The 15,843-nt window shown below is 39.4% G+C and overlaps 1 protein-coding gene and 1 long non-coding RNA gene across 2 annotated transcripts in view; both read right to left on the bottom strand.

Moving 5' to 3' along the window:
• Nucleotides 1–3,209: 3,209 nt before the first annotated feature.
• Nucleotides 3,210–5,276, bottom strand: LOC138842930 (endogenous retrovirus group K member 5 Gag polyprotein-like). The gene has a single exon (XM_070046904.1). It carries the CDS (start codon nucleotides 5,274–5,276, stop codon nucleotides 3,210–3,212), a length of 2,067 nt encoding a protein of 688 aa, XP_069903005.1.
• Nucleotides 5,277–8,019: 2,743 nt separating this feature from the next.
• Nucleotides 8,020–15,843, bottom strand: part of LOC132598215 (uncharacterized) — a 63,457-nt gene continuing 55,633 nt past the window's right edge. The window contains exon 2 of the long non-coding RNA XR_009566112.1: nucleotides 8,020–12,649. This is a non-coding gene — a long non-coding RNA (uncharacterized lncRNA). The remainder of the gene's footprint in view (nucleotides 12,650–15,843) is intronic.

Raw genomic sequence — 15,843 nt, 5'->3', positions numbered from 1 at the left:
CTGGCCCATTCCATTTTCCTGTTAAAACATCCTTCCATAATACCTTTGGTTTTACATTTTCTTCATTTATATCCCAATGTCTCATCATAGGAGTTTTCTCTTTATCATTCATATTTAAATAATTTAATACAAACATAGAATGATTAAGTAAATGATGAGGAGAAAAATATTTTAAATCTCCATTTTGCAATTTATAAATCATATTTTTTAATACCTGGTTAGTTCTTTCAATTATAGCTTGTCCTTGTGGATTATAAGGAATTCCTGTACTATGGGCTATGCCAAACTGTTGGCATAATTGCTGAAAAGACTTAGAAACATAAGCAGGGCCATTGTCAGTTTTTAACTTTTGGGGAATTCCCAAATAACTAAAGCAAAACATCAAGTGCTGGCACACATCCTTAAAGGCTTCTCCAGTCCTAGCTGAGGCTACAATTACATGTGAAAAGGTATCTACACAAACATGTACATATGACAGCTTTCCAAAACTGGGTACATGAGTCACATCCATTTGCCACAGATCATTAGCTCGCAAACCTCGGGGATTTACTCCTTGTTGAGGTACATTAGTTTGTGTAGGGCACACAGAGCAATTTTTTACTATTTCCCTTGCCGCTTCTCTAGTTAGGCTAAACTGATATCTTAAGGCATTAGCATTTTGATGATGTAGCTGATGAGATTTTATGGCTTCTTGTACTTTATTTTCATCCACTATAAAAATTTTAGTCAGGGCATCAGCAGAGGCATTGCCTTCTGCTAAAGGCCCTGGCAATCCAGAGTGAGCTCTAATGTGGCCTATATAATAAGGCTGTGTTCTTTCCCATATACTTTTTTGTAATCTCTTAAGCAACTTAATTATTGTACTCTTATTCTCAGGAAAGGCTGCTGTTTCTATTGCTGGAAATAATTTAACTATATATAAGGAATCAGTATATAAATTAATTTTTTTATCCCTGGTTAATTTCATCACTTCTATAACTGCCATAATTTCTGATTGCTGTGCTGAGCAATTTTCTGTATTTAATACCTTCTTTTCATTATTAATAATATAGGCTGCCCTCCCTGAGGAGGATCCATCAGTAAATACTAATATGGCCTCTTCCAAAGGTTTCATCTTATAATATGTAGGGAAAACCACCATATGTTCCTTGAAAAACTGTAGCAATACACTTTTAGGCAGATGAAATAAAATCTGACCTCCAAATGAGGTCAGGGCTATTCCTAATGAATCTTCTAACAACAGCAAGGCCTCTAATTGATCTTTATTATAAGGTATAATTATGTTATCCATATCTTTTCCAAATAACTCTCTACTTCTCTTTCTACCTTTAATAATTAACAAACTAACCATAAAAGGGTATGAGGCAACAATCTTTTTTGGATTAGCAGCCAAATGTATCCATTCTAGTGGTCCATCTTGCCATAATAATCCTGTAGGAATAACTGGAGTCCTTAAAATAATTAAATCCCAAGGTTTGGTATAATCTAATCTTTTAATAAAAACATTTTTTAAAGCTTTTTCTATTTTTTCTATGGCTTGCTTTCCTTCTACAGTTAACTCTCTAGGGGATAAGGGGTTAGAATCTCCTTGTAATATCAAAAACAAAGGTTTTAATTCCACAGTAGTAATTTTTAATAAAGGCCTTATCCAATTTATATCTCCTAAAAACTTTTGAAAATCATTTAAAGTAACCAAATGATCAGTTCTTAGCTGAAAAGGTATATGCTGAATGGAAAATTCCTGTATTAATCTGCCCAAATAATTATAAGGAGGTTCAGTTTGAATTTTCTCTGGAGCAACTTTTAATCCATACTCCTGTAAAGCCTCCATCATATCCTGCAATGCCTGATGTAAATAGGCCTTATCTTTATGGGCCAATAATATATCATCCATATAATGTATTAAATATATTTCTTTATATTTCTGTCTTATATTATATATGGCTTGATCTACATATTTCTGACATAAGGTAGGGCTATTTTTCATGTCCTGTGGTAAAACTTTCCATTGATACCTCTGATATGGTCTAATAAAATTAGGAGAAGGCACACTAAATGCAAACCTTTTTCTGTCCTTCTCATATAAGGGAATCGTAAAAAAACAATCTTGCAGGTCTATAACTATAATAGCATAATTTTCAGGAATGGCTACTGGAGAGGGAAGTCCAGGCTGTAAAGCCCCCATTGTTTCCATGGTTTTATTTATTGCTCTAAGATCTTGTAATAGTCTCCATTTTCCTGATTTTTTCTTTATAACAAATATAGGAGTGTTCCAAGGACTATTAGAGGGTTCAATATGTCCTGCCGATAATTGCTGTTCCACTAATTCTTCTGCAGCTGCTAATTTCTCAGAAGTTAGGGGCCATTGTTCCACCCATACAGGTTCCTCTGAAAGCCACACTATAGGGTCAGCTGCTTTTAAAACAATGGCCCCCGTTATAAATTTGGATAGCCCACTCCATGTTTATCATATTTGGGCTCAGCAACCACAGGATATAATCTTCCCTCCTGATTTTTTCCTAGACCTTTATCTGGGTCATATCCCATTTTTAACATTTGTGAGGAGACCCAATCATCTGGACTATACAGGAGCATTCCCATCTGCATAAGTATATCTCTTCCCCAAAGGGAAATTGGCAGGCCAGGTATTACATAAGGACAAAAGGAGCCCGCTTGTTTATTGGTAGTATTCTCCCAGGTTAAAATCTGGGTACTCTTAGCTACTGTTGGAGCAGTTCCCAGACCTGTTAACATATTGTCAGCATGCTGGGTGGGCCAGCTGCTAGGCCAATCTTTTCCTGCTATGCAGGAAGAATCTGCACCTGTATCTAACAGTCCCTGAATATTCTTTCCATTAATTTTTAAAGTTTTTAAAGGCCTGCTTTTGGTAATTTCTTGAATCCAAAATACCATATCACTGGAGCCAAATCCTTTCTCATTTCTTGCTTCCTGAACAACATTCTTTCCTGTTTTATAATATGGTAATAATAACAACTGTGCTATTCTTTGTCCTACATAAATTTGTTGTGTTTTATTAGAGGGAGCCACCATTATATAAATTTCTCCTGTATAATCAGAGTCAATTACTCCAGGCAAAACTGTTAAGCCAGATAAGGAAGTTGAACTCCTACCAATAATTAAACCCATTACTCCTGGGGGCAATGGACCTTTAATCCCAGTTGGTATTTTTACGACTGGAGAGTCAGGAGTTAATATTGTTGCGGAGGTGGCACAGAGGTCCAATCCTGCGCTGCCTGGGGTGGCCCTGAACAATTCATCGACTCCCCTGAGGGAAGAAAGGGATTGAGCGTCTGGTGAATGGCCCCTATTGTTTGTTGGGCCCGGGGTCGGGCCCGAAGTAAGTTTCCCGAATTAGTTCCAGCAGGTGTACTTGAAGAAACAGGTGCAGGAAATATTGGCATCTGAGCTCCAGCCTGAGGCACTGCAGAAACCCCACTAGGGGGAAGAATGTGTCCGTCCTTGTGATATTTACTCCGACACAATTTAGTCCAATGGTTTCCTTTCCCACATCTTTGGCAAGGAGTCTTTGGGACCCCATCATTACCAGAAGATATCATTCTAATAGGACTTGCTGAAGGTATATTTTTATTAGGACATTCCCTACTAAAATGACCTGCGCCTCCACAAGCAAAACAATTATTTCCTTTTGGCCCCTTAAAGTTTCTCGTTTTTTGAACCATATTCATCACGCATTGAGGAAGTGTTTCTCCCTTTAGGGCAGCTGCCAAAGCAATCCCTTGCATATAGGAGGGACCAACGTCAGAACATTGTTTAATAAAATCTGAAATACTTCCAGTTTTTCTAATAGGGCGAATCAGGTTCTGACGAACAGGATTGGCATTTTCAAAGGCTAGTTGTTTAGCCAACATATTAGCTGCATCCTCATCAGTCATCACTCGGTTTATCTCTATTAGCAAGCGAGAAACAAAATCCTCATATGGCTCCTCAGACTTTTGTCTTAAATCTGTCAAAGCAGAGGCCTTTCCTGGAGTCAAAGGCAAAGACCTCCAGGCATTCACTGCACACGTAGTTACTTGCCATAAGGCCTCCTTTCCCATATGCATCTGCTGTTGGGTTGAGTCATATTCTCCTTGACCTAATAACATATCTTTAGTAATATTAAATTTATCCCATTTCTTATTTAAAGCATTTTGTTTAGCCACCTCTTCCTCATATTCTGCCTTCCAAAGTAAATATTGTCCCCCCGATAAACAGGCCTTTGTAACCTGAATCCAGTCATATGGAGTCATCCATCTATTTGCCAAGGCATCTATAAGAGTCATAGTATAAGGTGCCAACGGTCCATAATCTACACAGGCCTTTTTAAGTTCTTTTAAAAGTTTTAGAGGCAAGGGTTCCCAATATATATCATCATCATCATCAAAACCGTCCTCAAAAATGACTGGAAAACAGGCTGCAAAAGCATAATCATCATCCTCATCGTTTATTCTCCTATGCTTTTTATTTTTGCCTTGATTATTATTAAAAGGTGGTGGAGGTGGTGGGCCCTTGGCCTTAAAAGGTGGTGGAGGCGGTAGGCCCCCAACATTTAAAATTGAATGCCCTGACCTTTTTAAAGGGGGAACTGAAGAACTTAGAGGTGCCGGTGGGGCGGTCGGTAAACGACCCAAAGGGCGCATATCCTGTAATTTAGGCCTATTTTTCTTAGTTTCTTGCATAGAAAAAGCACCATGGGGTTCATATTTCCTTCTCTCATATTCATATGCAGCAGCATCTAAATCATCCTGATCTGCAGGAGGCAATTCATCATCAAAAGAAGGGTTCTTTAACAAATTAAACTTATTATCAGTAGGTGACTCATTTTCTTCCTCTGAGTCCTTGTCATCAAGGTTGCAGTCTTTTAAAGCTGCAGCCAAAACCTTAGTATCTTTTAATGTTTTTGGGGAAAGTAACGGAGTACATTCATCCATTACTTCTGTAGGATATTTATATGGGTTCTTTTGACCTTCAGGCAAGGGAGCAATGCTCTCTCTAATAAGGTTCCATAAAGTAAAAGTATCTACTGGAACCTTCTCAGGTCCAAAATGACTATAATATACTTGCAAAGTTTGCCCCACCTTTTGCCAGGTTTCTATATTAACTGTTCCCTGTTCTGGAAACCATGGGCATTGTTCCTGTACAAACTGAAAAAACTGAGTTAGTTGCTTACTAGTTACCTTAATTCCTCTTCCATTTATCATATGTTTAACTATATCAATAAATAAGAGCCTCTCTTTGGACTCAGCGTGTCCCATCTTGACACCGCCTTACTCACCTTCCTAACCAGTATTCTTAACTGGGGGTCTGCAGCACCCTACGGTGAGACTCCTATCCGTCTGAAAAAGAAATAATACTTACCCCTTCAGGTCCCTGTTCGGGCGCCACTTGCCGGGGACCAGCCCCAGCTGAACAGGTTTCACCCAAAGGGGAGACGGAGTCGGCGTGGACAGAGCACAAGACACCTCAAAGGATGCAAGGCTCTGACAAATTTATTCTCCTGATTTCAAAGTATTTATACTATAAAGTAATCTCATTTTCAAATTCAACATCCTCATTCCCACACCAAAAACTCCCCCACATAGGCCACAAAACAAAGGTAATTTACATCAGCAGATTGATTAAAACAGGTTAGGTAATTTTCCCATCGCCCAGAGTCTCTCAAAACAGGTTAGGTAATTTTCCCATCGCCCAGAGTCTCTTTCATCTCCTGTGGTTAGGTCCATGTTGGTCACATCTACGTCAGGAACTCTGTTTACGGTTTCTTCATTCTTCTCAAAAGATTAAGGTGTTCTTGTACCTGCACATTCTGCTCAATCAAGCTATAAACTTAAGCAAATAATTCTATTAACAATTAAAAGCAAAAATATAACATTTCATCCACAGATTTTCTAACCCTATCATTATAATCCAAACAATGTACATTATTTTTTATACTTCTAGAAGGCCATGGGAACGGACATTGTACCATAAACTCATTGATTAAACCCACTGTTGCATAAAACCTTGCCACCATACCCAGGTATTTCCCAGCATGTTTATAACTCCACTGGGAGGCCATAACTCTTGCAATTTTTCTTTTAAAGTACAAAGCTGCTGCAGAAATGTTCCCACCATTGTATTTCCCCAACAAATATAATCATTAAAGGAGCCAAAGTAGCTATAATCCTTCTCTTGGTTTTTACCCTAAATTGGGGTCTTTTCTAAACCCCTGCATTAAAACTATACATTTTTCCCAACACCAATAGCAATCCTATAAAAATCACCTTAGGCAAAGGCAGGGGAAAACAAGGGGAATCACACAGAGCAAAGCTTTGCTTCCACACAGAGGAAAGCTGTGGTCCACGGAGAAAATGGGAAACAAAGCCCTGCTGCGGCGGGAGAGCAGTTGCCATTGGCCAGGTCTCTTATCTGCTACCTGGGTTCCCATCTGAGCTGGGCGTGGGAAGCGAAGCAGCCATGGGGACAAGTTGGGGGGGTGAGGGTCTGTGCCCCACCTCTGTTGGCCCCCAAGTTCTCTCCTGATGGCCCCTCTGCGACTGTGCCTGTCTTAGGTTGTTCCTTCCCTGAGGAATCTTACCCGTCTCTGGCTAACCAGCCATCCTCCGGGGCCAAGCAGGGAGATGTGAGGTGTGCGAGTGAGCGAGGTGCAGCGCCCCCAGAGAAGGTCAGTTCTCTGTCACCTTGGTAGCCTATGCCCCCGTGGCCTCCACGCCCAGCACCTGCCCTGGGATTCCCTCGCCAACTGGCGGGGCCCCGGCTCTGATCACATGTCTTCGGGAACCCAGGTTTCTCCTCCAGAGAGGGCCCAGCTTACAGCACTGGGCAAGAGAGACCAATTACACGGCACCAGCCACCAGGAGGGAGCTGCTCTTCATGGAACAACAGGGTAGGGGGAGTGTAGAAAACCCTGTGTTCAGGAAGCTTTGCAAACGAGAGCTTTGCTTTTCCATTTTTATGTCCAACAGCATCAGCTTTGCAGAGGAGAACTTTACCTCTCCATATTTATACCTGACAGCACCAGCTTTGCTGACACTAAGGGTCTCGTCCGTGCTGAGACTCAAAGGCACTTCCTATGTGGCTCCCGACATGTGAGCACGAGTCTTTCAGAATTTTAAGTAGAAAATGGCTCAAGCATCTCCTACAGTTAGGGTACATGTGGTTACAGTAGAATAATTTAGAGAAGTGAAATTGGGTCTGTCTCTTTAGGTTTAAATATATGACTTGGGGATAATAAAGGAAAATCATTACTAGCACAACAAGGGATATTTAAAATAAAAGATGGTTTTAGGTACACCACTAACTTTCTTACAGCGTCAATGATAAATTGTTAGGTATTATATTGATGGTAGCAGGCGGTAACATGTCCCTTTGTAGTTGAAGCTTTTTTTAAAGCTTATTTTTTTTTAACATCTTTATTGGAGTATAATTGTTTTACAATGGTGTGTTAGTTTCTGCTGTATAACAAAGTGAATCAGCTATACACATACATATATCCCCATATCTCCTCCCTCTTGCGTCTTCCTCCCTCCCACCCTCCCTATACCACCCCTCTAAGTGGTCACAAAGCACCGAGCTGATCTCCCTGTGCTATGCAGCTGCTTCCCACTAGCTATCTATTTTACATTTGGTAGTGTATATATGTCCATGCCACTCTCTCACTACGTCCCAGCTTACCCTTCCCCCTCCCCGCGTCCTCAAGTCCATTCTCTACATCTGCGTCTTTATTCCTGTCCTGCCCCTAGGTTCTTCAGAGCCTTTTTTTTTTAGATTCCATATATATGTGTTAGCATACAGTATTTGTTTTTCTCTTTCTGACTTACTTCACTCTGTGTGACAGACTCTAGGTCCATCCACCTCACTACAAATAACGCAATTTCATTTCTTTTTATGGCTGAGTAATATTCCATTGCATATATGTGCCACATCTTTATCCATTCATCCGTCGATGGACACTTAGGTTGCTAGTTGAAGCTTTTTTGTACAAATAAGCTGGAGGGGTTTTTTTTTTTGGCTCGATTATATATTTATTCTTTTATAAGGCAAAGAGGAAGAAAGGGAGGGATAGACTAAGAAAGTATGGAGCAAAACATTTCCTTAAATCACATTTAAAATAAGGTAGAGTGTAGTAAAATACAGGAAGGTAGACTGAAAGGCAACAGTAAATTTTTTTAAAAGAACTTTTATAATTATATTACATCACTTGACAGAGCTGTAGTTCTTTGTGTAAGCCTTTAAAACTTCCCCCAAACATGTTCATTCACCTTGATTCAATCATGTGCACAGAAGAAGTTCCTTGTTGGGTTGGTAAAGCAGAATCATATCCAGGCTCTAGCTAGATCCAAACACTATTGCAGTTCTGTACAAACCTGTGTGGTATGTACAGATAGAAACAGCAATATGTAAACCTGTTCACCTTTGGTACATTGATCATTTCCTAAACTTATTTCACCTGTACCCACCACCCCTCCCCCCACACACACAAAGCACTAATACCCCTGTAAGATATATTAAATGTGTTGATTTGGATAACTAGAATTTGATCGACAGAATTCCTCCAGCAAGAGGGAGTTTTAGGTAGAATGGAAGAGAAACTCATGGAAACGCTTGAATGGTCCTTTCCTTGATTCCACAAAATGAGTAAGACTGATCGAGTCCCTTTAATATGCAGCATCCATATTGCATTTGTTCTTACATTTTATGCTGTAATTAAATACAGAGTAAAAGTTATTGAGTGAATATTAAGTTTATTGGGTAGCTGAGTTGATAATTGTATTTTATTTTTGTGCATTGGAAATCTGTGTACATTTATATTGTAGGAATATGGCAATGCTCCAAGAAAAATGAGAAATTCACTGGTAATTTCCCACCCAAAGAGAGCCATTGTTAACGTTTTAATATTATATACTCTTTGTGTCAGTTTGTTTTTTAGTCAAAAATGGCATCTTATTGCTTGAATTTGCATTTCACTGATTATGTGATAAAAACTTTTTAGGGCTTCCCTGGTGGCGCAGTGGTTGAGAGTCTGCCTGCTGATGCAGGGGACGCGGATTCGTGCCCCGGTCCGGGAAGATCCCACATGCCGTGGAGCGGCTGGGCCCGTGAGCCATGGCCGCTGAGCCTGCGCGTCCGGAGCCTGTGCTCCGCAACGGGAGAGGCCACAACAGTGAGAGGCCCGTGTACCGCAAAAAAAAAAAAAAAAAGAAAACTCCGTTTTAATTTAATTTTTCTTGAGGTAACATTGGTTACCGCCTCTCAGCTCGAAATTCACCTTTTGTTACTTGCTCTGTGAAAAGTGCTATGGGTCCTTTAAATAGTTTTTCCTTGGCCAGCTCGTGTGATGTTAGGCTTTCCTAATTGATGGCACCTGAGGAAGGTGTTGCTTCGTGATGCCCCGGTGCTTGCTGGGAAGGCTCTTGGTGGCGTCTTCAGCACCCACTCACTCCTGCAGCTCCGAGGGCGTCCTCAGCTCTGCTCCCGGGGCTCACAACTTCTCCGGTAGTCGGCTTCAGCAGTGCGCAGAGAGAGCAGTGGACGACAGCTTCCGTCAGCATCTTCTATCAAGCAGTTTTGGAGTAGCGCCTCAGGTGAGAAATCTCCCCGTGCATAGTTTTACTGGAACCCTAGAATGTGGATTTCCAGCAACTTACAGAGGGCATATTTCCAGAAAGTTCCACCAGGAGACACCACAGCAGCTTCTTTACCATCCAGTGAGCCACAGTCATGCTCTTTTCAACCGGGTCTGGACCTCAGTCCTGTGGGCAGGGAGGAGGAGGTCTTCTTTTCAACTGGAGGGTTAGCGGCTCTCCTTATTTCTGCTAACTGTGTGTTTTGGCGTTCTCTTTACTTGTCGCTGGCCATTCCTTCCTTACTCTAATCGTCTTTCATAATTAATAGTTTTTTCATTACACTTTCCATGCTCAAATTACTGTTTGTTTTTCTTCTGGTTGGAGCCAGAATAATAACTAAATAATCTAATATTAGTGTGTTATTGTTTAATTTTAAAACCCATTTTTCACATTTTTTTGTTTCTACATCATTATTTTAATGGTTTCATAGTAGTCCATGTAGTAGTAAATACTTCATGCCTATTGTTATACAGTTTATAATATATGTTTTCATTTTCACAATTGTAGACAGTGCTTTAGTGAACATCTTGGTACACATCCTTTGCTCCTATCCGTAATGATTTTCATTAATTCTCAGTCATTTGGACATTTTAGTCAGAGGCAAGTGATGAACACACCACGTCAAGTGCTTTATATATTTCCAGGGGAATACTGAACATATTACTTAGCGCCATAGCAAAACATCAGAAAAAAGTGAGGAAATCATGATTTTTATTGTCTTCTGCCAAACTCTCATAGCAAGAATCTGAAAAAATCTCTGGTGAAACACAACTGAAACTAGATTTGAGATTGAGCCATTAAATCCCAGTTATCACCAATCACTTCTGGCTGCTTCTGATTAAACACTTTCTTTGTGTTTACGATTGGGGAATCCACCTCATGAAAAGAATGGCAAATGGGAAAGAAGTAAATGATTCGGAATATCTTGGTCGTTCCTGGGAGAGCGCTCTGACAAAGCAAACGGTTTACCTGAATGTCTTAAGCAAACTGAGCTTGGCTGATTTCCTGTGCTTACAGAAAAGAACCGCTGTAGCTTCAGCTGGAAACCCTAAGCCAGTGGCTCAGTGGTTGTTTTCTTTTGACGTGCCTGCATCACAGGTATAAACAATCTGCGATGTTGAGCTAAACATACCTGAACTGCTGAGGCTCTTTCAGGTTAATTTAAACCAACAGGGAATGATCCTGACTGGCAACAATAGAAGATTCTCTCCCAGCAGGAAGTGCATGGGGGCATCCCTTCTAGATCAGACATGCTTCAGAGACTGCTTCTGGAAGCGGTCGTCTTAATTGAATGTTTGTGTCTGAATGTTTGTTGCTCACAGATGTTTCTCACCAATACTGTTGAGCCTTTTGGTGGTTTCTAAAAGAGGCTATGTTAATCTCAGAACAAGGAGATACAACATATATGACGTGTAATCACACTATAATGATAAAAATAGACATATGCCATCATTGTTGTCATGGGCAGTATCAAAAACTCAACACAGTCACTGTAACTTATTGGGCACCTGTTATGTAGACAACATGTCTCTTGTCCATGGATTAGTGTAGTTAATCCTCACAAAGCTCTTAAGAAGTAAGTACCAATAATATCCCCATTTTACAGATGAAGACACTGAGGAAGAGAAAAGTTAAGAATTTGCCTATGATTAGTTATCCATCTGTTCAGCCAGTGCACAAATTACACTGCCCAACTCCAAGATCAGGTGAGTACAATGGCCTGAGCACCATGCTTTACTGCTTCCCACATATTTAGGAGCTAAAAGAAATCAAGTAGTGGACCTTAAAGAAAATCTTCCTCTACCTTCATTCAACTCTTTTCGCTTTCATTGTGGTGGAGTCTGTGAGAGACTTAATGTATCATGTAGAATTATCAAGTTAAATGACTGCATTTTTCCCCTTAATTGACCATTTTGAATTGAATTGCTTGGATTTATCAGATTTTTTTATAATGCAGTGTGGTCTACAATAGCTATTGCCAGCCTCTTTCCCACCATCACTACACCTGAAAAATAAAATTCACACATATGACATTCTATCATGTGCTTATCCAGAATTAATGCACAAAGCTGCATAAGTAAAAATCTGTGGTTTATGCACAGTTTCTTCCAGGCCAGCTGCTGTGTCTCCCAGTCACCCTAGGGTCCACAGTTAAGGACCTGCAAGTCTAGAGAAACTGAGAGAGACGTGTTGGCTTGGCCAATAGATCTTGAGCACCTATAATGTGCAAGGAGCTGGATCACTGTGGTGGACTTGTCGGGGATTTAAAAATAATAAGACAGCCTAGGAGACAGGCTTTGACACCACTGACAAAAATACACTTCAATTACCAGGCAGTGAGAAAAGGAGGGACGTGGGTAGAGGAACATGTCAGCAGGGTGTGCTGCGTGTGGCCCATCTTCAAGTCTCAGTTGAATTCTACTGTTCAAATGTGGGCCACTTGGGGGAAATTCTGTACCATGAGGGTTTTGCTGAATGTTTAAAAAGTCTTACAAAAAGATGAATAGGACGTAGCAGGTGGCAAATCAGAAAGTTGTGTCTTGTAAACAGGGGGAGGTCAATCCAACCTCCAAATCCCAAAATATATCAATATCCCATAATAGAGAATCACTATCAGGGAACTTGCTGTTTGTTTATTAGTGGCAGCATGGCATAAAATCAGGATAATTCAGCGTTTAAAATCCCTACTTTGTTTGAATTTATAACTAGTATAAATACTGCTAAGATTATATACATTTAAATTTTTTCTGCAACAAGTTAGACAGGATCACAAATTCACATGATGCTCAAAAGAACACTCAGAAATATTTAATGAAAACCTTCATTCTAGTGATGAGGAAACTCTAGCTCAAATAAGAAGCAAAAAACCATACTCAAGCAAACAAATCTGTAAAAGAGTTGTAATCAGAAATATCCAGTTGTCCTACCTCCTAATTTTGTGATCCATCTGCTTCACCATCAGTCAAAAAATCTGATTCTTCGAAGAAAGAACTTTGGCTTGGCTTTAGAGAGTAAGATTAAAAAAAAAGAAAAAACAAACACTTAGGCAAAGGAACAAACAGCCAAAATTAAGTAAATCTGGGATTTTTTTTAAACCAGCGTTGTCTGCATTGTTATTTTGGGCTCAGAGCGATGGCTTGATGCCAAATTTAAATGGAAAGCATTATCTACTCCATATTTATAAATCTTTAGATTCTGCATGTGTCATGAAAAATGTAAGTAAATTTTATAATAGTAAGGTGTGTGGGATTAAATTTGTATTCTATGTTGAAAAGCTCCACGGTAGGCAATTAATTCATGAAACACCAGCGATTGCTGCCTTAAGGGCTACATTGCTAGATAAAATTACAGACCTCAAATCTTATGATTACACTGGTATCTATTTTTTGTGTGGTCTAGGGAATATATCATCTTAAATTGAATATTTACCTAATCAGTAGGCTAAGGGTATCTTCTGGGTTCTGCCCCCTTCGACTCTAGAACGCGTTGTCTAGTTGTGAATATTAATATGCTGCTTATATAGGTAGGTACTACTGCTTACTGTTTTCACTTCATGGCACACTTATTAAATGATACTTGTATGCTATACTAGAATAAACTAGAGGGGATCTAAATGGAGCTTGGTAAAAATTGTATAGCCTTTATATTAAACAATGATAAAGTAAAACAACTAATATAAATAAAAATTTAAAATAACAAGCCATAATAAAGTATAAAGTATTGGGAAAGATATCAAATACTTAATTTACATAATTTTCAAGTAATGCTTTTCAGGATTTTTACTGAGAAACTTGTAGTTGCTTCCACAAACATAAGTGTTTTTTGGTTTTTCTGTTTGTTTTGTTTTGTTTACCAGGTCTTATTCTTGAAGTTGTGACTGTACTTCTAATCAATGTTTTAATAACATCTCTCTATTTTTGATCGTCACATTAGACAAAATTTTAATCATTTTTACGATCAAAAATTTTAAGCCAGTGTTTTTCAAAGAATCTAGTTTCTTCTTTCTTTGGCACACAAAAACTCATTGCAGTATCATCTGATGATGTGTATGAGACTGATTTCGTTCCAAGTTGGTGGTTGCTTTTGTAAGGTATGTCCCAATAATAATGTCCCAACAAGTTGATGCCCGCTGGTTGAATGGCGAGAGAACTTTGATGGACCCATGGGTGTGGCGTTTCTCACTGTGTCTGCCATCCGAGACCACTTTTGACCTTTTGTCTGACTCTCTCTCTCTTGGGTAACCTTCCTGGGAGACCCTAGAGAGGCTATTTGTGGCTGAATGTGAATAGTTGCAGGGTTCTGGGTAACCCAGGCTGTACCAGGCAGCCCCAAGTGTTGAGGGGATCATTATCTCATGTCCCACTTACAAACATTAGATTCAGAACTGTATACCTAAGCAGACTGCTTGGTACCCTCTGATTCAGGTATGTGACTTAAAACAGCCTTGAAGAACTTTGAAAGTAATATAAAAAATGGCAAACTTCTCTATTTTACCCTTTCTTTACCTAGACTAAACCTGCGGCCTCACAGGAGCTGAGAACATATTTATTCTTTATCTTTTACTTCAGACACTCAGCAGGAAGGTAACACACTTTGAATGAAAAAGGACAATTCAAGTTAGGTTGGTGCTTTGCCTAAGCCAGAAAGGTTTAGGGAGAGAAATTGAGGATGAAGAACAAAAGAGACAAGCTTTTTCCTTTTCTTTTTTTTAACCTCTCATGGTTTGACTTAATTCTATTATTTGAATGATTTTGAATTGATTTGGACACACCCACATTTAAATATAAGTTCAAAAATGCATTCTAAAGTCAAATGGAAAGTAATTTGTGTGGTCTTGTTATGAAAATAGTTTTATTCTCTGTATACTCCAGTCTCTCCACTCATTTATTCATACTTGTATTCATCTATTTACACATCATTCATATATTCACAAAATATTTGTTACTGTGGATACTATACCTGGTATTGATCTAGGTGCTGAGCTGGAAAGGTGAAAAAGTCATTATCATTACCTTGGAGGGTCTCCCAGTCTTGAGGGGAGTCATAGAGGTTAACACATAATTATTGTACAGTTGGACAAGTATCATTATAGTCTTATGAACAGAATATCAGGAGAAAAATATTTTATTTAGTCTTATTATGTATTTGAGTATTCACCTGCCCAAGATGGAAATCTATCTAATAGAGTTTGTACTTTTAAGGACATAATCCAACATGATATTTTTTATTTGCTGAGATCTTTTCTCCATGAAGTGAATTAGGAGCCCAGGCTTCTTCTGTGTCCTGACTCTATTTCCTAGGGCCTCAAAGCCTTTGGAATGTAGTTGGAAGACAGAGGAGAAAAGGGTGTAGAGGCTCTGCTCTTAATCACTCCATCCCAGAAGTGACATTCATTACCTTTGCTCACATTCCATTGACAGGGTATACATGCAGGAGGTGCTGGGTCCTGCAGCCCTGGCAAGTTAACATCTAGCAATAGTTTTACACAGACGAAGGCTAGGAGCTCTTTGCTGAATTGCTCACATTCTCTGGACAAAAGTAAGGAAGTCTGTGGCTGTTTATCCCCTTCTCAAATATATGCTTCATTGTTTTCCATCCCTCTAACTCTAATCATGGGCAGCAATATTTCTTCACTATTTTATCCACTCACACTGTCCAGGGAGGTTTCTTCGGCACAACAAGCAAGGCACACTGGGTTTATTTTTATAGCACATTTCCCACAGTCGTATCAGATAAAATGCATTACATCTCACCAGGTGACTGCTGAATAATCTCACAACTGTGGCTTCCATGTGAAAGGCAGAGATGATTAGCTTCCAAGATGTTTGTGGGCCAGAATTGCTCTGCTTCCCTTAACTAGGTAGGTTAGTACCTGTTCGAGTTCTTTGAGCTTTGTATACTGTTCCCTTGATTGACAGGAAGAAATCATAGACTTAATAGTCTGGTTGTGAGGATTAAATGACATATTTTATATAAATTGCTAAGCATGGCTTTAGGCACATATAGAAAGCAATCCATAATTGAGGCTCTTGTCATTGCTAATTAAGGATAGGATATTAAGCAAAAGTGGAAGTGTCCTTTTTGTGGAGGAGGATGATATACTGAAACATTTAAACGTATTATTTGCTGTAACTGATTTCTAATGAGATTTCAATGTGTGCTTGCTGTCTGATTCCCCAAGAGAATGGATTTTCTC

This window comes from Globicephala melas, chromosome 12 (assembly GCF_963455315.2).
Source record: "Globicephala melas chromosome 12, mGloMel1.2, whole genome shotgun sequence".
Classification (NCBI taxonomy): Eukaryota; Metazoa; Chordata; class Mammalia; order Artiodactyla; family Delphinidae; genus Globicephala; species Globicephala melas.
The sequence above is the reverse complement of the archived record's forward strand: the minus strand, read 5'-3'. Positions and strand labels throughout refer to the sequence as shown.